The sequence below is a fragment of the Suricata suricatta genome, chromosome 1, assembly GCF_006229205.1.
Source record: "Suricata suricatta isolate VVHF042 chromosome 1, meerkat_22Aug2017_6uvM2_HiC, whole genome shotgun sequence".
Taxonomy (NCBI): domain Eukaryota; kingdom Metazoa; phylum Chordata; class Mammalia; order Carnivora; family Herpestidae; genus Suricata; species Suricata suricatta.
This window is the reverse complement of record NC_043700.1, coordinates 137,105,755-137,132,045: the sequence shown is the minus strand read 5'-3', so window position 1 is coordinate 137,132,045 and position 26,291 is coordinate 137,105,755. Positions and strand designations below refer to the sequence as shown.

Here is a 26,291-nt window from a genome sequence, read left to right as displayed (position 1 = left end):
GGTTTAGGGACGCCAGGGTAGTTCAATCAGTTAGGCATCCAACTTAGATTCAGGTCATGATTCTGTGGTTCGTGGGTTCAAGTCCCAACTCAGGCTCTGTGCTGACAGCTCAGAAATTAGATCCTGGGAACTGCTTTGGATTCTGTGCCTCCTCCTCTCTCCCTGCCCCTCCCCACTTGCGCACATGCTCTCTCTCCCTCTGTCAAAAAAAAATTAAAAATAAAAAAAATTTTAAACAATTCTGTGGCTTAGTCAGTGATTTATATTCCCCGACATTCCAAAAAAAAAAAAAAAAAACTTTAGGAGGCTTGGTTCCATGAGTTTTGGGTTTTATATTTATTAAAAGATTTTTTTTCTTTCCGGGCACCTGTGTGGTTCAGTTGGTTGTGTGTCCAACCCTTGGTTTTGGTTCAGGTTATGGCTCAGGTTATGATCTTGCATCTTGGTGGGTTGAGCTCCGTACTGGCAGCAAGGAGCCTGCTTGGGATTCTCTCTCTGTCTCGGTGACCCTCCTGACTCGCACTGTCTCTGTCTCTCAAAATAAGTAAATAAACTTAAAAAAAACTTTTTTCTTCAATAAGCAAAGCATTTTGAATTTGATTTTTTCCCAAGACATATTTTGGACCTCTTGAGTGTATAAGAAGTCAAGGGGAAAAAATGTTCTTAAAACAAATGCCTGGTTATTATAAGGCGGCTCTAAGGCACGTTAATGATTTAGGGGCTTTCACTCTCACTGCCCTACCCTACACTGGCATTTGTGCATCGGGCAGAAGGCAGATCGAGCCAGGAAAGGGTGCATCTAAGCCTTCATTTGCAGGATATGTCAACATTCTTTATTATTCTGTACTGTTCCCAATATCATTCTATCCTAAAATTTGCCCTTTTCATGTTGAGATCCTGAAGAATATTCTCTTCAGCTTGCACTGTCAAAGTCATTCTTTGATTCCTCCCACAAAATTTTACAGAATAATATTAGAGGCTTCCAACCGCAGGCGCCGAATCCCTGAACGGTGTGTCATGTACAAACAGTGCACGTATTGAGGACGTCTCTTAAATGCATGAAGGGTGCTACATGCGTTCAGGTCTCCTGAATGACTCATGTGTAATATAACTGCCGCAGCAACTGTTCTTGGTAGGTAGCAGTCTTTCTCACAACATGAGGAAACAAAGCAAGATGATGTCACCAAGGATCGAGTCCAGAAGTGCACTACTGAATGCCTGGGCTTTGGTTTCCTGTCTGTTTATGTGGCTTGTAACAAAGAAAAGGGGTCACAGAAGAAAAGTATGTGTTGCTGTAAGAAATAGCCATCATAGGGGCGCCTGGGTGGCTCAGTGAGTTGAGCATCTGACTCTGGGTTTCGGCTCAGGTCTTGATCTCACCATTCATGAGTTCGAGCCCTGCATCCAACTCTGTGCTGACAGTGCCAAGCCTGCTTGGGATTCTCTGTCTCTCTCTGCCCCTTCCTCGCACCTGCTCTTTCTCACTGAAAAATGAAGAAATGAACCCTTAAATAATGAGCCATCATATGTCTTAAGAGTTAGATCTATTTCATTGTAACTTTAAGACTGGTAACAGTGGTCTGGCCAGCTCATAGACAGGGCTCTGACAGCAGCTAGTCCCCAGCTCCTGGTTAGATATGGGCCTTTGTAAATGCTGTTCCCTTGCCAGGAACACCACCATTCTCCTCACCCTCACCCCACTCCCACAATAAACTCACATACACAATCACCTACTTGTCACCCAACCAGTCCAACTCATCCTTCCCAAATGTCATGTCTCCCACTAAGTCTTCCTGAACCTCCCAAGTCTAGGCTACGTTCCCACACTATGTAGGTCTCAAGGTACGATGTCACTTCCTTAGTCACTTCCTTATGCCACCTATCACAGTGCATTCTAATCATCTGCTTCTCTTCCATATCTGCTTCTGTACTGTAAGCTGTTTAAAGGAATTGTCCTGTTAATTTTTGGATCCTTCAGCCTCTCACAATGCCTGGGATTTAATAGGCAACATATAATAATATGTAATACAAGGTAACACTTAATAGGTAAGAGGTGTTGAATGGGTGCATGAATAACTTGTAGGTTCGGGACACTATTGTGGGCATTCTTGAAGGATAAATCTGACTTTCAGAGGTGGTCGGACCAAACTTGCACAGTGAGACAGAAATCCAGATGTCAATTTAGTAATTTACCGTAAGAATTATGGCTGTTGTTGTGGCTGGTTGTGGAATTTTTCCAGCCTGCAGAGACTTTGGGCAACTAGAAACAAGGACAAATTCTAATCAGAAAGTTGCAAAAGCATGAAGGTGAGATGAAATGAGTGAGTTGGATATATATACTTTTTCAATAATGGTGTATTGGCTACCAGAATAAAAGAGAGGGGTTCTTTGAGCCCAAGAAGTTCCCTCCTGGAAATGTGCTTGGATGGACAGAGCCAACCTTAGCCTTCTTAAATATCCTTTTTGATTGGCACATTTGTCCTTTGATTTTATTAAAACAGTCAATGTCTTGTAGGTCTATGAGCTATTTTGATCTTTTAGACTTATTTTGCATATACACATATTTTACATGTTCTCTATTCACATCGTATATCTTCTCTATTGGTTATTATAAACTCAGAGGTCAATTTATTTCTGGTTTCTTCTACACTATAGTATCATCAGCATTTGAGTTTATCAAGCAATCAGTTTCCATTTTAAAAATGTCTGATAAGCACCTACTATATGCCTAATGCGATGCTAGACATTATATGCAGTGGTGATTAAATGCATGGACTGTGGGTCAAAGAGACCTAGGCTTGGATTCCACCTCTATGAAATGAACACGTGACCCCCAGCAAATTATTTGAGTCCTCAATTTCCTCATTTGTTACATGGAGATGATAACATGTATTGAAAGGGTTTTATGAAGGCCAGATAAAGTATAATCTATGAAGTGCTTAGAGCACAAACTCTCAATAATGTTATCTAAATTATACGATGATATTTACAACTTACAGGTACTCTTTCCAGTCAGAGTCACCTTTTACTATAAAGGAAAGGCAAACCCTAATTATAGTTTCAGAATTAGTAATAAATTATGAGGTTTTTATTAAGTGTAGAAAGCACTTCATGGATTATACCATAATAAATAACATTATTTACTGAGAACATCCATCATATATAACACTGTGCTAGGAATGAATGGTGATGAACAGAAAAAAGAGAACACATCCCTTCTCATAACCTGACAAATTATCCATGTTGGATAGAGTTAGTTCTCCTTCTAGGTAGATTTTCAAGTACCTTGTTTCACTTACTTTTGGTAATCAAAGTAATGACTACACAGTTTTCTTATGTGAAAAAAATCATTTAAAAATGATGTTAAGTTCATTCAAATGTTACCTTGGCAACTGTGAAACCGGATTTTCTTGATTTGTTCACTAAGCACTTTCATTCATTTCATCTTACTAACACCAAAGGGGCCCGTAATTTGCACCAAGCCCAGTTACAGGTGAGAAAGAAAAAAGCATTGCCTGACACCCAGGAACTGGTCTAGGACTATCACCTTGGCCTCGATGTTCTCTTGTGGAACATATAACATCAACATCAACAAGGCCACTCTGTAGCCATGATGGATTATCGTAAAAACAAGACCATTCCACCATTATGTTTGAGCACAGACAAAACATAAACACTGTCCAAGCCACAACACTCACCAAACACCCCATCTCTTGACTCCTATAGGTGATCCCTGATTCTTTAACAGTTAAAGCTTTAACCTCTCTACCTCTATAAGAAACCTATTAAGATACCCAATCATGAAATTATACCTACTTCCTAACAGAAGCCAATCCAGATCAACCTGTCATTTCCTTCAACCCTCCCCCAAATTACCTAACATAAACTCAGTCCTGTATGTCCTAACACTTAATCTACAATATCTCTTACTAAAACCTACACAGTTCCCCATGTTGCACATTCTTCCTCACCCTAACTTGTTCAGCCGTGTCCCTGGTGGTCTTTGGCTGGAGGCCATTGACACAAAAGGGAGTATCATGATAAATACAAAAGCTTAATGATTAAGAAATCATTTAATATTAGGCTCAGTTGAATATATCAGAAAACCTAGAATAAGTGGCTTATAAAAGAAGTCTGAAGGTGAAGAGTACAGGGGTGATGTGGTGTTTCCACATCAGGGATTTGGACTCTTTTCTTTTTTTCTCTTCCATCATTCTAGCACATGCCTTCCAGATTCACAGTCAGTTCATGGTCTACCAATAAGACTCCTGGAGATACAGCCAAGTGTCCATCATCCAGGCAACTGGAATGGAGTACAGACAGAGGGATGACAGGAGTGGTTCCTACCTTCGAGAAGCCTTCCAAGAAATTCTGCACATCACTCCTGCTTACAGCTCACCAGACCGCATTGGCAAAACTCAGTCACATGGCCAGAATTATCTTCAAGGAAAAGTGGGAAATGTTATGTGTTAGCTGGGCACATTGCCAGTCTGAGTAGCAGGGTTTTACTAAGGGAGAAGATGAGAATGGATATTGAGTCGGGTTTATGACAAAATTATTGACATAGTAATTTGGATAGAAAAAAAATAACTCTTTCTTTTACTTTGGTGTCAATTGGGTTAATTTATGATGGAAAAGAAATTTCACTTCCAAGCAATGTATTTACAGCATAAATGACCTGATTCTATAGGAAGTTATGGTATGATGACATTACAGGGTAGGAAATTATCAAATAGCTAAGAAAAGAAAAGAAGAAGAAAGAATCATTCCACATAGATTTTAGATGTTTAAAAACAAGAAATGCCATGGAAATGTCATATTTCTAGAATCAGCAATGTAAACTATTTGAAACAAGATGTTAAAATAGCAGAGTTCACTCTTGTTGCCTTCATCTTTCTAAAATTTTTGAATTCGGGAGTGCTTCACTGCCTCAGTTGGTTAAGCGACCGACTCTTGATTTTAGTTCAGGTCATAATTTCACAGTTTCTGAGTTCAAGCCCCGTCCTGGGCTCCACGCTCATGGAGTGGGATTCTCTCTTTCAATCTCTCTTTGCACGTTCCCCACTTATGCTGTCTCTCAAAAATAAGTAAACTTTTTAAAAAAGTAAAATACAAATTCTGAATTCTTATAGACTTATCTGCCACAGTAAGCAGAGGTTCTCAAGTTCTGAAATCAAGATTTCAATAGATATTAAACTAAAGTAAATCAACATAGTAAATTATTGTTTTTATCTCCTTCCACCAATATGCATTGAAAAATTTTTCATTGCAATCCCTAATACTTTCTTCATTGGTCTCGATATTAATAACAATAACTAGTAGTAATACAAAAGATATTTTGGGTAATCATGACAGGTTAGATACTCTTTCAAGTGTTTTACATGTATCATTACATTTAAACCTCACAAGAACCCTATGATTTAGCTATTGTTATTATCGTCTTCTTTTTTCAAGATGAGAAATCAGAACCATGAAGTGTTTAATTTACTCTGGTTGGTAAGGGGAAGAACTGTGCTGAAATCCAGTAGTCTCAGTCTCAGAGGCTAAAGCCTTAAGCACCTCACTCTACCTTCTTCCTACCCCACCAGGCAAAGGAGGCTCAGATACAGGAGCTATTTACTAGGATACAAAAGAGTGAGGGAAAGCAGACATTCAAGTCAATATTTTCTTTCAAATTTGACATCCTCCTTGGAAAAACTGACGTAACTGAGTACAGAAATCAGGTCAAATCAATTTTCTTGGGGAAATGGTCATGCATAGATTGGGGTTTTTAGTTAAAAAAAAAATAGAAGAGGGGCACGTAGGTGGCTCAGTCAGTTGAGTGCTGACTTAGGCTCAGGTCATGATCTCATGGTTCATGAGTTCAAGCCCCACATAAGGTTCTGTGCTGACAGCTCAGAGCCTGGAGCCTGCTTCGGATTCTATGTCTCCTTCTGTCTCTTCCCCTGCCCTGCTCATGCTCTGTCTCTCTCTCTTTCAAAAATAAAATTTAAAACATTAAAAAAATTAAAAAATAGAATACCTGATCTTTGTACATTTATTAGAACTCCAGATAAACAATTGTGTTTTTCAACCAAAGATAAACATTCCTAACACTTCATATATTCTATCAGAATGTTTCTATGCATGTATATACATGCATTTTCAATAATATATTTATAAACATTTGTAAATATATTATTACGAGTTTCACACTGTACACACTATTTTGTTTTGTTAATGTTTTACATAACAGGTATCACATATTTATTTTTTAATGTTTATTTTTATTTTTTATTTTTTTAATGTTTTATTTATTTTTGAGAGAGAGACAGTGTGAGCAGGGGAGTGTCAGAGAGAGAGGGAGACACAGAATGTGAAGACAGGCTCCAGGCTCTGAGCTAGCTGTCAGCACAGAGCATGACTCAAGGCTCAAACCCACAAACCACAAGATCATGACCTGAGCTAAAGCCGGACACTCACTTAACCGACTGAGCCACCCAGGCTCCCCTCACATACTTTTTAAAATGTTAATAACATATGTCTATAAAACTTTTTCTTTGTTTTATTCTTAAAAATAATGGATTTTTTAAGAGTGTAGACTTGCTCTTATACTGTTCTCTTCCCGTGTGTGTGTGTGTGTGCGTGTGTGTGTATGTTACACTTCAAAATCTATGAATGTGAAAATAAAGTTAGACTTTCAGGTTTTTCTAGGAAAATATCATTGAAAGTAATCATTTTGTGCAGATTGAAATACTGGCAAGAAAAATAAAAATGAGGTACATTTCACAAATTAGTATAGATGTATCCTCAAATATCCAAATTGATCAAATATAGAAACAAAATATTTAACATACAATTTATAAAAGTTCTTATACCCTTAGCTATCTGATGGTTGCAATAACTTTTAAAAGTGCAAGCTGCTTGGCTTTTTCCAAAGACATAATTTTAGGCAAGACATAACTTCAAAGTTCCCATTTTTTTCTAAATAAATGTAAGATTTTAGTAAATACCACTTTTGAGAAGGACTGTTTGACTAAATTCATATTTCTTTAAAAAATTCTTTAATTTTTTTTCTATCATGTAAGGAGCACTCTCTCATCATTATGTCTTGATTGGCTCCAGCGAGTTGTACTATTGAAAAGCCAAGTATTTCTAGGGCACCTGGATGAGCATCTGACTTTGGCTCAGGTCATGATCTTGTAGTCTGTGAGTTCAAGCCCTGTGTCAGGCTCTGTGCTGACAGCTCAGAGCCTGGGGTCTGCTTCGGATTCTGTGTCTCCCTGTCTGCCCCTCCCCCACTTATACTCTGTCTCTCTCTCTCTTTCTCAAAAATAAACATTAAAAGAAAAAAAAATTTAAAGGCCAAGTATTTCCTTATAGTCATACAAGGTAGTGCTTGAAAATCCTAAAATTATCAAGCAGTCTAAAACTATGTTCTCAAAATATTTGTTATCTCGAAACAGCAAAACTAATGACTTTGGAATTCCCATGGAAGGAAAGAAAACTAGGAGTGAAATCACATCTTCTGCACACTTGACAAAATAATTTGGGAGTACATAAATCCAGGTTGAAAACAAAAATATTGATTCCAGTAGGAATACTAAGGGACACACTTGATGTTTACAAGATTTATAACTCTGTTTTGAATTCCTCTTTTTCTATGTCTACATTTGTGCATATGTTTCCATAGGAACTTACAATTTTTTTTTTAATTATGGTCATGAAATTTCAGCACACCCATTCAGAAAGTTCTGGAAGCATGGCATCCAAAGGCCAGTTCTTTTTTGTCGCCTAACCTATCCCTGCATAGGACAGACTATACAGGAGTGGTTTATTCAACAAATTAGTCATTTATTTACTTATGAAATTTAAAAATGCCTATTCTCACTGAACTTGAAACAAACGCTTATTGTGTTCATGGGGAAATACAACAAAATCTACACATAAGATAGGCTAACTTTGCTAAAACTGCATAGATATTTAAAAAGACTATCTAAATTCATAACAAGAATACGTCAACTATGAGTTAATGATAATAGGAACACAGAATTTTTAGAGGTATACAAATGTAGTCAATTAAAAATTTTTTAATGTTTATTTATTTTTGATAGAGAGAGAGAGAGAGAGACAGAGAGTGAGGAGAGGGAAGGGCAGAGAGGGAGACACAGAATCCGAAGCAGGCTCCAGGCTCTGAGCAGTCAGCCCAGATCTCGATGCATAGCTTAAACCCATGAACCATAAGATCATGACCTGAGTTGAAGTCAGACACTTAACGACTGAGCCACCCAGGCACCCTTATTATTGTCAATTTTTAAGTAATGATAGGGCAAATAAGAGCATTCAGAAACCAGGAAAAAGTGGTCATCACATAATTTTGAATGTGTGGTACCTGGAGGGATAAACTGTAAAATAAAATACAAAAAAATTTTTAAGTAGATGTGCACGAAAGAAAGGTTAAGTACATACAAAATATTTTCTGAAACAACTAATAAAATCAAGAATATAATTATTTAATGACTATAAGTGGTAGTCCATAAATATCTTTCATAGGACTCGACTACTTCAACCATCTGACTTTGGTATATTAATTTCTGAAATAATAAAATGCCAAACAGTAATCTGAAATCCTATATTCATAAGGCATGGATAGAATACTCAAATTTGACATGTTTCCTAATTCAGTGTATGATAGTTACAGACATTCTGCTTTCTGAACCTATTACATTCAGACCGAAGATAGTGAGATTCTACAATAATCTGGTATAGATATGATTCCATTTATGTGACAAACTTGTTTCTGAAGACTATATGCAAAGTGGATTTTTTCTTTTTCATAGATTCAGATGCATTTTTATTCCACTAGAGTAGTTTCGTATTTAAAGGAAACTGTATTTGAATCATTTTTTGTTAACACAAGTTCCTCAGAGATAAATGTCTTCATGACACTTACGTGCTTCCTGTTGAAATTCATTTTTCCATCCTTTACATTTCAGGCAAAATTTCCAGGTACATGATGTACATCCCACTAATTTACACTTTCTCTGAATGTACCTTGACTTTTTTTCACTTATGTGTCCCCTAGTGGTGTAGTTCTTAATCCCAAGTGCACATCAAAGTTTTCTTGAAAGTTCTTTAAAAAAATACCACGTGGCCCTGCACTCCACATCAAACCTACCGAATCAAGAGAGGAAAATGGGGTGTACATTTAGAAAAGGTTCTCGGGTGATTCTGTTTATCTGACTTTTGGTTACGAGCTGGGGAGCTCTGGTCAGCAGTGCTCCGAGGAGTGTTTGAGAAGTGACTAGTGGAATGAATTTTCTTTTTTTATTTTTCTAACATTTATTTATTGTTGAGAGACAGAGTGCAGGCAGAGGAGGGGCAGAGAAGAGAGGGAGACCCAGAATCCGAAGCAGGCTCCAGGCTCTGAGCTGTCAGCACAGACAGAGCCTTAGGTGGGGCTCGAACTAACAAACTGTGAGATCATGACCTGAGCTGAAGTCGAATATTCAATGGACTGAGCCACCCTGGTCCCCTGGAATGAATTCTTGTGCAATGTCCCCAAGTCCTCCATACTTTTGAGGCTCCACCATTCAAGGCATCCATCTGTTCAGTATCCCTCATTCTTCTTGTCTATGCTTATGTCTCTCTCTCATTCCTGTCCTTGCCTATCTTTGCTTTCCACAGTTGTTATTATTCCATAGGATAATCCTCTCCATTTTATCCTGCCCTGTTTCCTCTAGAAACTGTGAACTACTTAACTGTGGGGGTTACCTTGACTTTCCTTTTATCATCTGCTTCTCCCATCAGAAGTGCTCTAGATCACATATTTTATTTCCTTTCATCATTGTCTAAAATTATTTGAGGTATCTTTTCCTTGTTTATTATGTTTCCCCTTAATAGAAGGCAAAGTCCTTAAAAACAAGGACATTATGACTTATTCAACGTTTCATCCCCAGTGCTTAGAGGATCTAGTTCTCGAAATGTACTTGATGAGTAAATTAACTACGTAAAGCGTTTGTGTCTTGTGTGTTTAAATGCAGTTACTTGTATGTTACATTTATGTAGTTCCTACTGTATCAAACTGCCTGCTGTTTTCTGTCCCATCTACTAGTTATTGCTCTGCAAATGCCATCTTATTAAGCTTTTAAAGGGCAAGTACTTTTATTTTACTAGGATGTCAAGGTACCCAGCAGTCAAATTCACATAAGTCCTGTTTTTTAAGAAACTAAGAATTATATATTCTTTAGCATGATCAATTCCAAGGCAAAAAAATAGAAAATTAGAGACATCTAAATGGAGCTAATGCATTTGTTAATAATTTAGGAAATGTTACTTATACACTAGAGAATTTCTTAATTTTAGTTGAAGGTTTCATGGGTTGACTCAGTAAAATGACTGTGTTGTAATACTTACTCAGCCCTGGCCCTCTGTGTAAAAACTCAAGATCAATTATATGAACAAACACGTAATTATTCTTTGGTTATATAGCATACCTTTTAGCAGAGTCAAAGTGAGTTTGTTTCTTCTCTACATATAAAATATTATCAGGATCCAGATACTAGGCTTCAAAGTGAGTGGTTGGCTGGGAGCATTGGCCTGTAGAGCTGCCCTTAGTCTCAAAGTAGGTGTGGGAGCCATCAACTGTTCAGTATAATGAAGAGTAGCTACTTGAATTCTACTTGAATTTCTTGAAATTGTTCCTCCTTGTCTCTGCTTAGCATGCAGAATGTAGACTATCTGACATTACGTGGGGTAGGTTTCCTTTTCATGCGTCAATTCCAGAATGCTGTGAGTCACCAGGGGTGCTACATTGTGATGCAATCATTATGACGACCCATGGGACCCTATGATGGACCATAAAATGTTCAAAATGGTTAGTGCCAATGTGAAGTAGGTACAAAGTTCATGGCTTGAAGATACTGAAGATAATTTCACTTGCTCTGTGAGTAGCTCCATTTATCAATCGTTTCTTCAATGTGATTAATAGAATATAACTATCATAATACCCAGGCTAATAACAAGAGTTGCCATTTATTGAGCTCTCCACATATGCTAGGTTTTGTGTTGCTTTCATTTGTATCTTACCTCATTTGATCTGCTTAACAGCAAGTAGGTAGCTTTATTTCTATTTTCAGATGGGGAACTTGAGTCTTTCAAATGTTATGTGGTTTAGTATGTGGCGGAATTTGTATATGAGTCCCCAGCTGATGTGAATTCAAAGTTCATACTAACCACTAAGCTATCTGCCCCTATACTTCCACGTTACATCCCATTCCAATGGAAATTGTAACTCTCCACTTCTCCATTTGGAAAAAGACTAAGCAATTTCCAGTGTAAAGCGCTCACCTTCACTTCTAAGTGAACCATTTTTGATGACACATGTGTACAACTTGCCTTTGTCTCACTTAAGAAGAAAGAGTAACAAGGAAGGGAACAATGAGGCAGGAACTAAAGTGAAGCCTGAGAGGAGAACAGCACCGCAGCCTGAACTCTAAACAAAATCCCCGCCATCTTTTGAAACCTGCGGGCAAGGCTCTGAATCTGTCTGATTCAGAATCTTCTCATCCAGCGACAAAGATGACGGTGCAGCTCCCCGCTTCACCCTGCGATGGGCAGTGCCATCTTCCGAGTCTTATTGTCCATTCTTGGGCGTTCTTTGTCAGCAGGTATTTTTTCTATTTAAACTTCTGCTGGGAAGGACATTGCAGAGGAGGGTGGGAAGCAAAACTAAACTGCATCCTTGTCTCCCATGGTACTCCGAATCCTTCTGATCATCTGACCTAACAGAATTAACCTTTCTGGCCCACACCACACTGAGCTTCCGGAGAGCAGGGAGCGCTGATCAGGTAATCGCTCTCTTTACTGCCCCCACCCCCCCCCATAAAAAATAAAACAAGCAGATGACACAGAATATACTCTCAACAAATGTTGACTAGAAGTGAAGGCATGAGTCATAAGTGTTTATTTCATCCTACTAAATGTATGGTATTATTTAGCCTACTACCTCCACTGCCATTAAAAAGTAAGTAGCTTTAAAAAAGTTTCCCAGAATTAGGATAGATGCACTGTGATGCACATTCTGAAAAAGGCTGTTTTACTGGAAGAATCAAGGAAGAGATATGCATCTTCAGGACAAGGAGCCAGTTAGAACAATGCTTTTTTTTTTTTTTTTTCAAGTCCAAGAAAATCCAGTTCTGGAGTTGTGTCTACATCAAAGTCAGTCGAATTGACCCCTCTTCATTTTCTCTTCTTATCGGGATTAACTGCCCTACGGGATTCTAATTGGGTCCTCAAAGCTAGTGGTTTTATTATCCTGGGACTTTGGTGCACAGGCTTGGGCACCTTCCTCATTTAAATGCCAATACCCTCCCAGCAGAGATTATTCCTTAGGACCAAGTATTGTTCTTCCCAGAAGCTCTCTTTACAAAGATCGGTTTACTCTAAACGCCTTTATCAGAGTGGAGAGAGGCTTTAGGGTCAGAGAAACTTAAATCTATCTGGCTTCTGCCATAACCAGATATGGCAAGGCCTCCTTGTAAAATAGGGAGAAATGATTCTTAACCAGCAGGTTACTGACTTGAGATGGTGCAGGTAATCTTTTAAGCGTGTAGTTCGTCAATAATAGTTGGTCAATAAATCCTCATTTTGACAAGGACCTTGGGACACAGACAAATGCGAGGGGAGATGATTTGAAATTCTGCCCGCTTTCCAGCAGTGGGTAAGGAAGGGCTCTCGGTTGAGATAAAGGCCCATCATAAATAAAGCCGCTCCTCATTAGGGGGCGCTCTCTCAAGTCACTTAAGGAACTTCATAATCCGTGTTAAAAGACATTGGGCTATCCTTGTTAAGTCACCCTTAGTCTTAAAGTACTTTTACATCTTAATATGGAGCTTTTCTAACCAATCCCTGTCATTTGGAGTATTATGATCAACCAAAGTCTATACGCAGGTTTTTCATGTGGTTTGAAAAAGTGGGACTTTTGACTGTCAGGTACTAGCTCTCCAACTCTCGAATGTGAGGCGGGCGTGTTCTCAGCTCGCAGCTAGGGTTTAATTTCCATTTCCTCCCAGTGTCTCTCCACGCTCCAAGGAGGTGGGGCGCCTGCCATCCCGGTGTGGTTTTGGGGTGGTAACCTCTTCTGGCGCGGCCGCCCGCCTCCACCCACAGCGAAGGCCGTGACGTCACGGGCCTGCCCCACTAGGTCCCCGCCCGGCCTATAAAGGGGCAGGTGCTCTCCGCGCCTCCGGAATGTTCGCACACCTTTTGCCCGCGCTCGTGTCGGAACCGAGGGATCCCAGGGGCGAGCTCTAGGCGCTTTTCCAGCGCCCGAGCCCGGCCGGGCGGCTAGCACAGCCGCACACTCCTTCCTGTCCCCTCTCTGTCCCGCCACCTCCAGTTCCAGCCGCGACTCCCGACCGAGTTGCCCCAGAGACCGCGACGCCGCCGCCGCGCCGAGGGACCAATGAGAGCCTCGCTGCTGCCGCCGGCGCCAGTGGTGCTGTCGTTCCTGATCCTGGGCGCAGGTGAGGGCATCCCGGCTCCGAGCAGCCGGCTTGCGCTTCTCCCACGGCGGGAGGCGTCCACGGCAGCTCCCTCGCTAAGGTTACTGTCGGGGAGGAGGAGAAAAGCCGACAGGTGCCTCTGCCGTCCTGGGTCAGAGGGTGCCGGAGAGTCCCGGGATTTTTACCTTAGTCCAGCTGGAGAAGACCTCAGAGATCCTGTGATCCAAATCCTGCCTTTTACAGATCAGGAAACCGAGTCCAGAAAGGCAAAGTGATTTCTGCAGATCTTAGAGTAGTTAAGTCCTGGACCCAGAGCGCTGCCTCCTGTCTAAATTCTCCATCTCCTCTGTCTAGTGATTGTACCTTTACCTTCCCAGAGGGCCTCACAACGTCCCAGGAAGTCAAAGCACCACTCTGTTGCTGTTTCAGTGAGACCTAAAAGATAAAGCAGGGGCCTGAAACTTGAGGCCCGGAGTCTCACCTGGTCCCCCCAGTTTCTTCCCTAGGCAGAAACAAGAATAATGAAACAATGACAGTAAGAGTCATTACTTTTAAATAGCATTGATGTTGTGTTACATATAAATATGTGACCGTTTTAAAAATGTGAACACGTGTTAAGACAGTCTGATATTTATACCTAGAACCCATCCGTGCAAATGGGCCATTCTGGCAAACCCAGACATGCGTTCGGCATGTGAAGCGATGGGACTCTGTAGACATTACCTGTTCCATAATTAGATGAACTTGCCCATTTGGCAGCATTATTTGGTGTGGAAGGTAATGTAGATCATTTGTGGAAAAGAAAATCTCGATGAAAGAGGCTCTGTGAATTGGAGCAGCTGAGTTTGCTTGTTGGCAAAATGTGAAGATGCTTTCATAAGTGACTCAATCCCAAACAATAGCACATGTGCAATAACAGCTTTGATATCAGAAGATAAACATTTCTCCTGAGCGCAGCTGACTGGTGAGAAAGGCACTCACTCTACTTTACCTTTTCTTTTCTCCCGTCGTTCTTTCTCCTACAGCCCATTATGCTTCTGGATTGGATGTCAACGACACCACCTCAGGGAAAGGGGAACCATTTTCTAGGGACCACAGTGCTGACGGATTTGAGGGCACCCCAAGGAATGGGGTGTCCTCAGGAAAGGAGATTTCCCCTGTGAGTGAAATGACTTCTAGTAAGGAACTGTCCTCGGGGATCGACTATGATTACGCAGAAGAGTATGATAACGAACCACAAATATCTGGCTATATTGTAGATGATTCAGTCAGAGGTGAGTGGAGGATAAGGCAAAAACATAGCCTCGAAGATGTGTGTGTGTGTGTGTGTGTGTGTGTGAGCAAAGCTGCTTCAAAAGAACAGCCGTTCCCTGGGTCTTTGAGTGGTTTTCTTGTGTGTATGTGTGTTGCATATCCCTTGGGGAAGCTACCACCTGAGACGGAAGGAGTTGTGTGTGGGTACATCTGATATGTCTGGAGCTCTAAAAAAATGGTTAATGTCTATTAAGTCTACTGTACAACTAGGGATTATTAGCATTTTACAAAGATGATGACCGGAGAAGGTGTTTTTGCCCAAGGTTCCGTAGCCAGCAAGCAGTTGAGCAAGAATGAGAACACCAGTGTTTGATGACAGATCCTATGCTCTTTCCCACTGGGCCACACAGCCTCCATGCTGAGAGACAGGCATGACACCAACCAGCGAGCAATTTCTCTGGCCATCCCCCACTGCCAGGCTTCCCTAAATACCTGCATTTTAACACAAATAAAGGAACAGAACAAAGTAGTGGGGAAGGAGCAATTGGACTTTAACCTTTAAGTACCAGGTGTTGAGAAACTGGTGATTCTAAAACACAACAATAATAATAAGACCTTCTGGAAATATTAAAGAGCAAATATGCATGGATTTCACATTGCTAAGGTCATGATTTAACCCCAGATTCTGTGTGTTAGTTAAATACTAGCAACCCATAGTTTTGTTCTCTGTTGCTGTTTCCGATCTTTAAAAAAAGAGCATTTCCTTAAAATGTGAGTACCAAAGTAAGAGGTTAAATATTGTTCATTACACTCCTATTACTTCGGAGTTTCAGGGCAGACGAGGTCATCAGTAAATCCCAATATCCTAGAAACATCCACTATATAGAGGCAGGACATAATGCCCCTTCTCTTCTGACCTTAGTTTCCCTGACTGCTCTCCTTCTGTCTGCCTCCCAGACCTGGTGAAGGGACAGCAGGTGAGATACCACAGGGACAGTGCCTGGGTTAAGCAACAAATGGGAAAAACTTGAGGGAACACTTCACTTGACTCCTTGCTCAATAACTTGTGCTTTTATATGAGGTGGGGAAGAGGTTTGTTTTATACTTCTTTTTGGAGGGATAAGATTAGAAACTGTTCTCTTAAATAGGTTTCAAGTTATTAACATTTCAAAAGGCCAAATAAACTGTTAGCAGTGAAACTAGTGCCTTGTGAAATACAGGGAAACTGATGGTTGAGCTCCTTTGAAAGGCTGTTGAACCCCTGGGGTGATGTCTGTTGCAGCACTTGAGCATTGTCTCTGTCTACAATTTGTAACATATCTGATAATGTGCAGTGATATTCATTTAAAGTGTTTTCCATTAGAGGATGTATTCTAACTTGTGCTTATTTATCATCAAAGTTTCAATATAAAAATTGCATAAGCAGTTAAACATGGCTCCTAATTTGACTATTATTAATGTCATAATAACCTGCTAAAATCCTCATAATATTAGTTTGTTGCTTCCTTAATTACAGGGTTCTATCTTTGATACCCTTCTCTGTATTTCTAATGTTTTCTATTTAATGGGACATTATTCAGGACCATTATGACTAATGGTATTATGACATTATGGTATTTTCCACTTTTCACTAGGATCTGTTTGCTAAATACTTGCTTAGATGAGCCTATTCAGGTACCAGTGTAACAAAACACACAGCTCCAACATGATCACTCCTTCCCATATTTAGTATGTGGGTAAACTATGCCCTGCATAGCAATAACACTGGATGAATGTTTCTGTTGATCAAAAGAGTTACAATAAGTGAACCTGTGAAGCAACAAGTACAAATATTTTTAGATTCCTATTTTTTCAAATAGATTGACCACAGAAATGAGCCCCATGGAACTAATAATTATAACCTGTCATAATCTGACAAAGAAAATTGATTAATTCTAATATAATTCTCCATTTTTTTCTACCCTCAAGTAATACACAGTACTTCTCAACCATGATAATGAGCACAAGACCAAGATGCATAAATAAAATCAACAAACATACTAAAGCCGCAGTTTAGTCGGTAGCCTTGACCTATCCACGAGAAAACATAGGTCCATAGAAAACATAGGGGAAATGACAGGTTTTGATACCCCGGCACTGTCATTCTCGAGCTGCATGTCCCAATGCATGTAACTTGTCTTCGTTCAACTTCAGTTTTCTTATCTATATCATTTGGATAACAATACATTCAACCGTGATCTGAGTTTAATCAAATTAATGTTCATTACCAAGAATTTAGTATGTATAAGAAATTCAAGAAATGTGTGAGCTATTTCCTAGATGTTTTTAGAAAGAAAATACTGTTATCAATAATAATAATAATAATAATAATAATAGTAATAATGGTACAAATAAATTCAAAATGTTTCCGAGCTAATAAAATAACGAGGAGGTTCAGATTTTTAAGTGCCACACTATTCGGATATTCTCTTTAACCAATTATTATGTATGAATTTGGGTTAAATAATGAGAAAAATATGGTTATCATCCCCACGAGCTCTCACTGGTAGGACTGCTTTCTTTCACATCTCCAAAATGATATGCAAGATGAAGAGAGACTGCTGTCAATAAATCATATTTATTTTTTTAGTTGAACAGGTAATTAAGCCCATGAAAAACAAAACAGAAAGTGAAAAGACTTCAGATAAACCCAAAAGAAAGAAAAAAGGAGGGAAAAATGGAAAAAATAGAAAAAACAGAAAGAAGAAAAATCCGTGTGATGCAGAATTTCAAAATTTCTGTATTCATGGCGAATGCAAATATATAGAGCACCTGGGAGCAGTAACATGCAAGTAAGTTTTCTGAAATTAAAAAGAAATCTATGTTTGTAACACTAGGTCTGAAAGTCCTAGACACAGAAAACCATTTATTTCTCCAGTGTCAAGGGTCTGTACATTTTTCTTAAAGGAACAGCTGGCAAATAGTTTAGGCTTCTTTGGTCCAGATTATGTATGTACTTACAATTAAAATGTAACCATCATCTTAAAATGTGATAACCATCCTTGGCTTATATATTGTAAAAAAAAAAACCTGGCAAATGGCCAGACTTGACCCATTGGTTACAGTTTGCTGACCCCCGGTTTTATAATATATAAAGCAAAATATATAAAAATATACAAAAAGTTTACAAACACTTTTTTTTTGAAGGACCTCAAGATATTCTTCCCATACTGTTCTATCCTCCCTCCCCTCAAAAGCCACTAGCACATTAAATGATAGTGGAATGTATTCGGTGCATAACGAGTCACTGAACTCATCAGTTGGTCATAAAAGGAGCACAAAGAATGAGAAGGTGTGTCTTCTTGGAATATCACACCCAAACTAATCTCAACTTGTTCTTATACTAATAGATCTTTGACTTGAATGCATTCTGTCTCATGATTTTGAAATACGAAGAGATGGCATGCCTTTTTTTTTTTTTGAGTGTTACAAGTAAATGCTAAAATATATAGAATGCTTTCAGTTATTATTATAATTTTTTTAATGTGGGTTGTTTCCAGATGTCATCAGGATTACTTTGGTGAACGGTGTGGGGAAAAGTCCATGAAGACCCACAGCGTGGTTGACGGTGATTTATCAAAAATGGCTTTAGCCGCCATAGCTGCCTTTGTGTCTGCCGTGAGCTTCACAGCAATTGCTGTTGTTATCGCACTCCAGTAAGTATGGCATCATTTAAAAATTCCTAATAAGATAATGCCAGGTGGGCTTATTTTCAGTATGCTATCACAAGGTACTAGATCCTATTTTAGATGAATTCTTCTATTGGTGACATGAGATCCCTGGTCGTATCTTTACACTTCAGTGACAGAGATCACAGAATTAGGTCAAAATTTCTATGACTTGGGCCATCATTAAAACTTCATGTGTAAAGCTCTTTTTCAAAAAGCCTAGAAAATTTTTGAACTTAAAAATGGGTGGTTACATTTCATGTCCTATTTCCACTCTTGGCTACTTCCTAATCTCAGACTGTTGGTATCCACTATGAATATCTTAAGCTTAAGGAAGTCTCCCAGAGTCTAATGAAAGCCTGGTTCTGGTTCACAGTAGGTTGTCAGAGATTCTACTTTGGCACTAAAAAGCACAAAAAGCGTCAAACCAGGAGCCAAGCAAAGATACATCTGCTTCTGTTAAAATGCAGAATTTGGAGTTAGAAATGTCATAGCATGGTACTGATTTACATAGAGCTTATGCCTATTTTGTAATTGTCAAAAGCAATATGGGAACTCAACTACTAAGAAACAAAGAAAGAGGAAGGAAGGAGGGAAGGAAGGAAGGAAGGGAAAGAAAGAAGGAAAGAAAGAAAGAGGGAAGGAAGTAAAGAAAAAAGGAAGGAAGGAAGGAAGAAATGAAAGAAAAGAAAGGGAAGGAAAGAAAGAAAGATTTCCTCCACAGGGGCACAGTGTAGGAAGAAGGCACAATCCTGTTACTGTTCTCCTCCTGCAGCGTCTGTCCTGTGCTCATAATAACAGCTCATCACACTTCATGACCAATGAATGTTAAAAGTAGACTGTTCTTGGTAGTAGGCACTGGTGGGTATGTCAAAATGGCATTGTCTGTCAAACAGAAGTCAGTGAATTAAGGAAGTTGGGGGAGGGTGTGAATGGCTCTATAATGACTCATGTGCTACTAGAGCTTGGGAAAAGCAATAGACTCATTATTCTAATTTTAGGTCTTGGTGAATTACTTTAACAACTGGACTGTGTGCATGATCCGCCACTCCTGCCATTCAGGAAACAAGGAGTTATCTTCTGCCATTGTTTACTATTATTTAAGATGCAGATTAGAGAATGATAAAAAGACACATAAAAAACTGTTTTATGATGCACATAGAGTTTGATGTGTGATTTAAATGTGTTTTGCACACCCTGGAAATTATTTTGATCTGTTAGCACCTCAAGCCAGATAGGCAAATGTGTTCAGGAAAAATACCCCCAGACAAATCATTATTGTTTGACATAGAAAGATAGAAGGGAAAAGATAGCCAGATAGGAAAGATGTTTTGAAATAATTATTTAAGTGTGTGATCACTCAGGGTGAAATATTTAATACTCCTTTGGAAAAGTATGGAAAATTTTTTGTCATGTTGGCACTCTTGAAAATAGGCAGTGACTTTTCTCCTTTTCTCCCGTATCCTGACGTTGGAAACATATAGCAAATGCTAGCCCAAGCCACAGTTCGCTCTTTGTTCAGAACTGAATTTTTTTCCAAACATCATGTTAGAGTTTTTGCTCTTTTCATAGGGACATTTAGTAGATGGATTAAAGACTCACCCAAAATAGAATTTCTTGTTTAACACCAAGACATTTTTAAACAATTGGATTTTAATAGAAAGTAAAAATAAATAAAACTAAATGGAAGTATTTATTATATTTAGAAATAAAACTCACTTGTTTTGTAAGCTAGTTTGGAAAAATTCTAATCCTTTTAATTAATTTATACACATGTCAAGTCCTTCCATGGTAAAACTATACCATCTTTTTCCTCTTCCAGTTGTACGTGGCAAGTATGCTAAATGTTGAGGAAAAAAAAGAATGAGATCTTGCCGTTTGCAACAACATGAATGGACCTAGAGAGTATAAGGCTAAGTGAAAGTCAGAAAAGAAAGACAAATACTATATGATTTCACTTATATGTGGAATCTGAAAAACAAAACAAGTGAACAAACCAGGAGAAAGCAGAAACAGATCCATAAGTACAGAGAACAAACTGATAGTTGCCAGAGGGTAGGGAGTGAGGATACGGGCAAAGTGGGTGAAAGGGTTGGGAGCCACAGGCTTGCAGGTAGGGGACGAACAAGTCATGGGAATGAAGGACCCAGCACAGGGAATATAGTAATGGTATTGTGACAGTGTGGCATGGTGACAGATGGTAGCTGCACTTGTGGGAAGACTAGTATAAATGTATAGACTTGTCGAATCACTAACATCATGTCAGCTATTAAACACACAGACACACACACACACACACACACACGAATGCGTCCTATGCTTTTGAAAGTTTGTGTCTCAAGGCCTGTCTATTTAAATCTCAGTACTCTGGGAATATGTTTATATAAAGTCACCATGAACACCCCCTTAAAAAGAACAGTTGTAAAATATTTTAGAGCTGGGTTTAAGTTTTGGTTTGGTGTACAATACAGCACAGCGCTCTATAGGGACTCACAGAAAGGAATTCGCTGTACTCGTGAAAACCTCAGCAAATAAGGAGATGAATAGAGCTTTGATGACCGTAGAATATCTTGTTCTCTGAAGGCTTCGAAAACGATACTTCAGGGAATATGAAGGAGAAGCTGAAGAACGAAAGAAACTTCGACAGGAAAATGGAAATGCACATGCCATTGCATAGCTGAAGGTAATGAATGGTTTAGGTTTAAACTTTAGATCATATCCCATAATTTTGAAAAAATACAGCATCTATTATCTCAAGGAAAGTGAGGAAAGTAAGTGTCCTCAATTATGGAGACCCTAGGAACATTGGCTACATGAAATTCTGTTTTTGAGCATGAGATGGGTTCACTGGTGAGAAAGGGCTATGTCCTTAGTATCCTAAGAGATGTTAAGATGAGACAGACACAGATCCTCTTCTCAAAGAGCTTAGTGTTTAGTAGATAGAAAATAGTATAAGGAACCAGAGTGCTAGGGCCAGTGAACTGTGTCATATTGAAAGGAATATGAGGAGTTTCCAGTGAAGGAGAGAAAGCAGGACAGGATGTTGTAAGTAGGCACTGAACTTCAAAAAACCAATGAGACTGGGACAAGCAATTATGAAGGGAGAGGAAGATTAATACCATGAGACGGACAGGGTCACTTGAGAAACTTACAAAAAATGGCCCCGTTCGGATGGGTGATGGAGAGAAGGTTGGAATGATAGGTTGAACTCACATGGTAGAGAGCCAGGTCAGCTGCACGACTACAAACATGAGAAAGTGGCAAGAACAGGATGAATACCCTTTTAAAGACAGGAAGTCGGAAGGGGGCAGGGTGTACAAAGTTTAGAGTTATTTTGGTTAAGATATATTATAGTTCTTGTTCATATTTTGTGTGTGTGTGTGTGAAGAGGCAGAGTTTAGCATGTTTAGGAAAGGTAAGGAATTATACAGAGAGAAATGTTTTATTCATCACTAAAGTGGAGAGCTAAAGAGGAAGAGGAGGCAAGGAGATCGAGGACACATTTAAAATTGGCCGGAAGAAGGAACTCCATTTCCTCAGAGACATTCAGGAAGGATGTCACATCCTTAAACAGATACTCTACCTTCATGGGTTTCAGGATCACTTGAGATACCATTTAAATATGCATATTCCTAAGCCAAACCTTAAATCTACTACATCCAGCATTTCCCTTTTTAGTGAACACTGCAGATGCTTGGAGAAACACTAGGTTTAGCGTTGGTTAAGCGAAAGTGTCATGATCTGAGCCTATTCCAGAATTAGTATGCTAGCTCAGGAACTCATGAAATGGCTAATTATCCACGCCAGTGCTGTACTCAGTACTTACTGCAGCAAAATTTGTTATTGTGATGGTCTTAAGCTAAGACCACCAACATGAATAAAGGTAGCTTTCTGGTTCTTTAGTGCAACTGAGATCTCTCAGAGTAGGTCTGAAATGATTTTTGGAAAAGGAACATGCTGGCCTGGCACAGAGGAGCTGCTATTAACTGGAAGCTACTATTATTATGCCCTTGGTACTAATTATCCCAAATTAACTATATCACAAATACACTACGCCATTTAATCTTTTTAATTACATCCACTGCACAGATTTGGTTAGGAAAACTAATTCCCGTGAGTGTTGTTGTTTTTTATTAAGCAGAATTTGATGAAACAGGCTTCAGCGTATGCAGTCCTCCCCCTAAGTGGGCCCATCACCAAAGGTGTGAAAAAAGAATTCAAGTCCAAGTGATTATCTGTCTCTGAAAAGCTGTTAGCATTTTTCCTAAGACATATAAAATTGACAGAAATTCTGAGTCTTGATTTTTTGGATATATTTTTAAAGCTCTATTGAAATAGAGCTTATCTCTAATATTCTATTATATTCTTGAACAGGGTATCGGATCGGAGTCACTGCTAAGTCACAACCGCAAGTGATGAGTTGGTTCCTCTTTTCGGTGGATCATGAGAAAACAGAACCTTTTCGTTCTGATGGTTTTAAATTTTCAATTGTTGCTTTTTATGCTAAGTCTTATTTCTGTACATAAAGATGCATGGAGGCAAAAAGTATTTTTTCAAGTTGTAAATAATTTATTTAATATTTAATGGAAGTGTATTTATTTTACGGCTTATTAAACTTTTTTAAGCAAAGAGATTGAGAGTTTGAATATTAGTTTTGAGATTGCAAGACTGTAGGGTACGTTTCTCCTTACACTGATGATCATTTCAAAAGAAGTTCCTTACGTTTTTTCCTATTTTCCTATTAATCTTCAAAGCTTACTTCTTTTCTTAGAAAGCACTCTTAATGGAAAAATTATAAACTACAGTCATTTAGTCCTCCCACAAACACTAATATCCTAAACCAGCCTTTCTTATTCCATGTAGAACTTACTCCAAGTCCCGGTAATTTAAAAACTTCTAAAATTAACATGTAGCCCTGTCTCTCTGCCACAGTATACACAGATATTAGAAAAGAAAGAAAATCCACTAACCAATCCTGATCATTACTACAAATAAAATAAGTGTGAAGATTACAAATGTGGCACTTCAAAAGAATCAGGAAGTAGTAAGAGACTTCTTTCTCTAATATCATGACATGAATCTATAAACTAAGCACTAAAACCCACTCCTTTTCCTCCTGTTGCTACTTTTTTTTTTTTTTTTACATTATCTTAAACACATGTGCTTTTGTGGTGAGTGCTCCTTCAAGAACATTAATTCCTTGGAATGACCCAGACTTTGGTTACTGGCTGGCCAACTAAGTAAATTACCTGCACGCAAAGTGAAACGAGCCAACTTTTATAATGTACAGGGAATATTTTGAGGGAATTAGCCAATAATAAGTCTAATTCCAGCTGTCATCTCACTGAATTTCGTGAGTGAAAAGTGCCTAGAGCAGAGACGCTTCCATCTCTCTCTAGCATACCATTCTCCAAATCCTTGGCCAGTGATCATCTAACCCACTGAGTGTTCCCAGCCTCAACCTGCACATTATCACATGAGTTTTAGATGTCTAAATGCCCAGGCCTCTGTCCCAGAGCTTCCAATTTAAAGGGACTGGTGTGGGTCACTGATAGCCGTATTTTTAAAGGTTCTCCAGATGTTTCCTACATACAGCCAGTGTTGAGAACCTCTCATTCATCTCTGCTTGAACATCTTCAAGCCACATTTTCCTCAACCTCATTCATGAAACGCTTCCTGTGGATAATTCAAGTATAGTGCTACAGATACAAGACAGAAAACCCCTGACTTTGGGACATTTGCACCCAGTTGGTGGGAAGGAGTATGTCTTGTCAATACAGTGCAGTAAATAATTGGGTGAGGTGTGTACTGGGGATCCCTGGGAGTCCAGGAAGCTGTCACCTAGCCTGGCCAGAATGAGTCAAGGAGGGCTTTCTAGAGAGTTGCTAGCTGAGATTATCCCTGAAGGAGGAGTGGGAGTTATGTGGCAATCACTATAGGCACAAGCAAAATTACTGTTTTAGGTCATGAAACAGTCTGACCTGAAAGGGAAAATACATAAAATAGTTCAGTATTACTGAAACAGAAAGTACGAAGTCAACGGAGGCTGTAAAGGAAGCAGTGAGGGCAGGGTCACATAGGACGTTCAAGTATACTGCAGCCCAGAGGAGTCATTCAAGCCAGTTGGTCAAGGGTAGAAACTTGATCAGATTTGCATTCCAATTAGGTTATCAGGCAACCAGGTGGGGGAGGGACTTGAGCCAAAGCCAAAGGTCAAAAGACTGGTTTGGGTGCAGTTGGTTGAACACCTGAAGCTGAGAGGATGAACTGGGGAAAGAAACACTCAACATATATTTGAAGATTTGTTAAGAGATTAAAAAATATGAAAGCAAGGTGATTTATTATAAAAAGACTATGGAGGGAGAACCACCTGGGTGGCTCAGTGGGTTGAGTATCGGACTCTCGATTTGGCTCCCCCCACATCTCTCCCACTCATGCTCTCTCTCTCTCTAAAAATTAAAATTAAAATTAAATAAAATAAATAAAAAGACTGTGGGTAATGAGATAGTGAGGGAAGAGAAGAAATCTATGATGACCTTCAAGTTCCTGGCTTTGGTGGCTAGGTAGATGGTAGGGACTATCTTGAACTAGTTTATTGGATATTCTAGATGTGAAGCATGGCTTTTCATTTATCCTTGACTGAAGAATGGCTCTTCTCTATTTTGTAAAGACTATCCTTTCTAATTTGTAATGGATTTATGGGTAGATAAGGACCAGCCCAGCCAATTAGTCAACTGAATCAATCCTAGGCCTCACTTCACATCTGAGATTGAACCTATGAATGGAAAAAGTCTGCATGTGTGATAATGAGTTCAGTTTGGGATCTGTTGGATTAGAGATTCCAGGAGATATTTACTAAGCAGCTAGATCCACAAATCTGAAGTTTGGTGAGTAGAAGAATTACATATTGGGAGTTGTCAAGGTATATATGATAACCAAAGCCACAAAAATGCCCATGATTACCAAAGGAGGCTATAATGAGTCCAAAGAAAATATATTTATATTAACAAATCTCCCTAGCTGCCACCACACACTTGTAGAGAAAAGCCAGGCACCTGTAACCATTGTGAAGGTTCTAGGCACTTGCCTGCTATCCCATGTACTTCTCTAGCCCTTAAAACAAAAATTTTATTAACCCATTGCAGAGGAGTGGAAAGAAGAAAAAAACTTTCATGACAAAAATAATAAATTATTTTTTGAGTACATAGTTATCCCACAGATCATTCTGAGTGCTTTACACAGTCACTCATCAAATCCTCATAATTTCTTTTAAAAAGTAAATACATTTTATAGATAAGTAATATAAGGCTTAGGGGCACTTGGCTGGCTAAGTCACTGGAGCATGTGACTCTTGATCTCAGGGCTGTGAGTTCGAGCCCGTGTTGGGCTTAGAAATTACTTAAAATAAAATCTCTAAAAAAATTTAAAAAGGGGCACCTGGGTGGCTCAAGTCAGTTAAGCATGTGACTCTAGCTTAGGTCATGACCTCATGGTTCATGAGTTGTACCCCAACTGTCAGCTGTGCTGACAGCTGAGAATCTGGAGCCTGCTTCAGGTTCTGTGTTTCCTCTTCTCTCTGTTCCTTCCCTGTTCATGCTCTGTCTCTCTCTTTATCTCAAAAATAAATACTTAAAAAAAAAAAAAGCTCAGGGTCACCTGAGTAGCTCAGTAGATTAAGGTGCCTAACTTCAGCTCCGGTCATGATCTCACAGTGTGTGGGCTTGAGCTCTGTGTGTTAGGCTCTGAGCTGACAGCTCAGAGCTTGGAGCCTGCTTCAGGTTCTGTGTCTCCTCTCTCTGCTCCTCCCCTGCTCATGCTCTCTCTCTCTCTCTCTCTCTCTCTCTCT

The 26,291-nt window shown here is 39.2% G+C and overlaps 1 protein-coding gene and 1 long non-coding RNA gene across 3 annotated transcripts in view; one reads left to right on the top strand and one right to left on the bottom strand.

Annotated features, from left to right (window-relative positions):
* LOC115282416 overlaps window positions 1-10,700 on the bottom strand; it is a 34,859-nt gene extending 24,159 nt beyond the window's left edge. For both annotated transcript variants that reach the window (XR_003904639.1, XR_003904635.1), the window contains exons 1-2: window positions 10,476-10,700; window positions 4,348-4,440 (exon numbers count right to left, since the gene is read on the bottom strand). This is a non-coding gene — a long non-coding RNA (uncharacterized LOC115282416). The remainder of the gene's footprint in view (window positions 1-4,347; window positions 4,441-10,475) is intronic.
* Window positions 10,701-13,210: 2,510 nt separating this feature from the next.
* AREG (amphiregulin) lies at window positions 13,211-22,993 on the top strand. Its single transcript, XM_029944942.1, has 6 exons — window positions 13,211-13,505; window positions 14,510-14,758; window positions 17,368-17,569; window positions 18,278-18,433; window positions 21,029-21,128; window positions 22,820-22,993. The coding sequence occupies exons 1-5, from the start codon at window positions 13,445-13,447 to the stop codon at window positions 21,120-21,122; spliced, it is 762 nt and encodes a 253-aa protein (XP_029800802.1). The 5' UTR covers window positions 13,211-13,444; the 3' UTR covers window positions 21,123-21,128; window positions 22,820-22,993.
* Window positions 22,994-26,291: the final 3,298 nt, after the last annotated feature.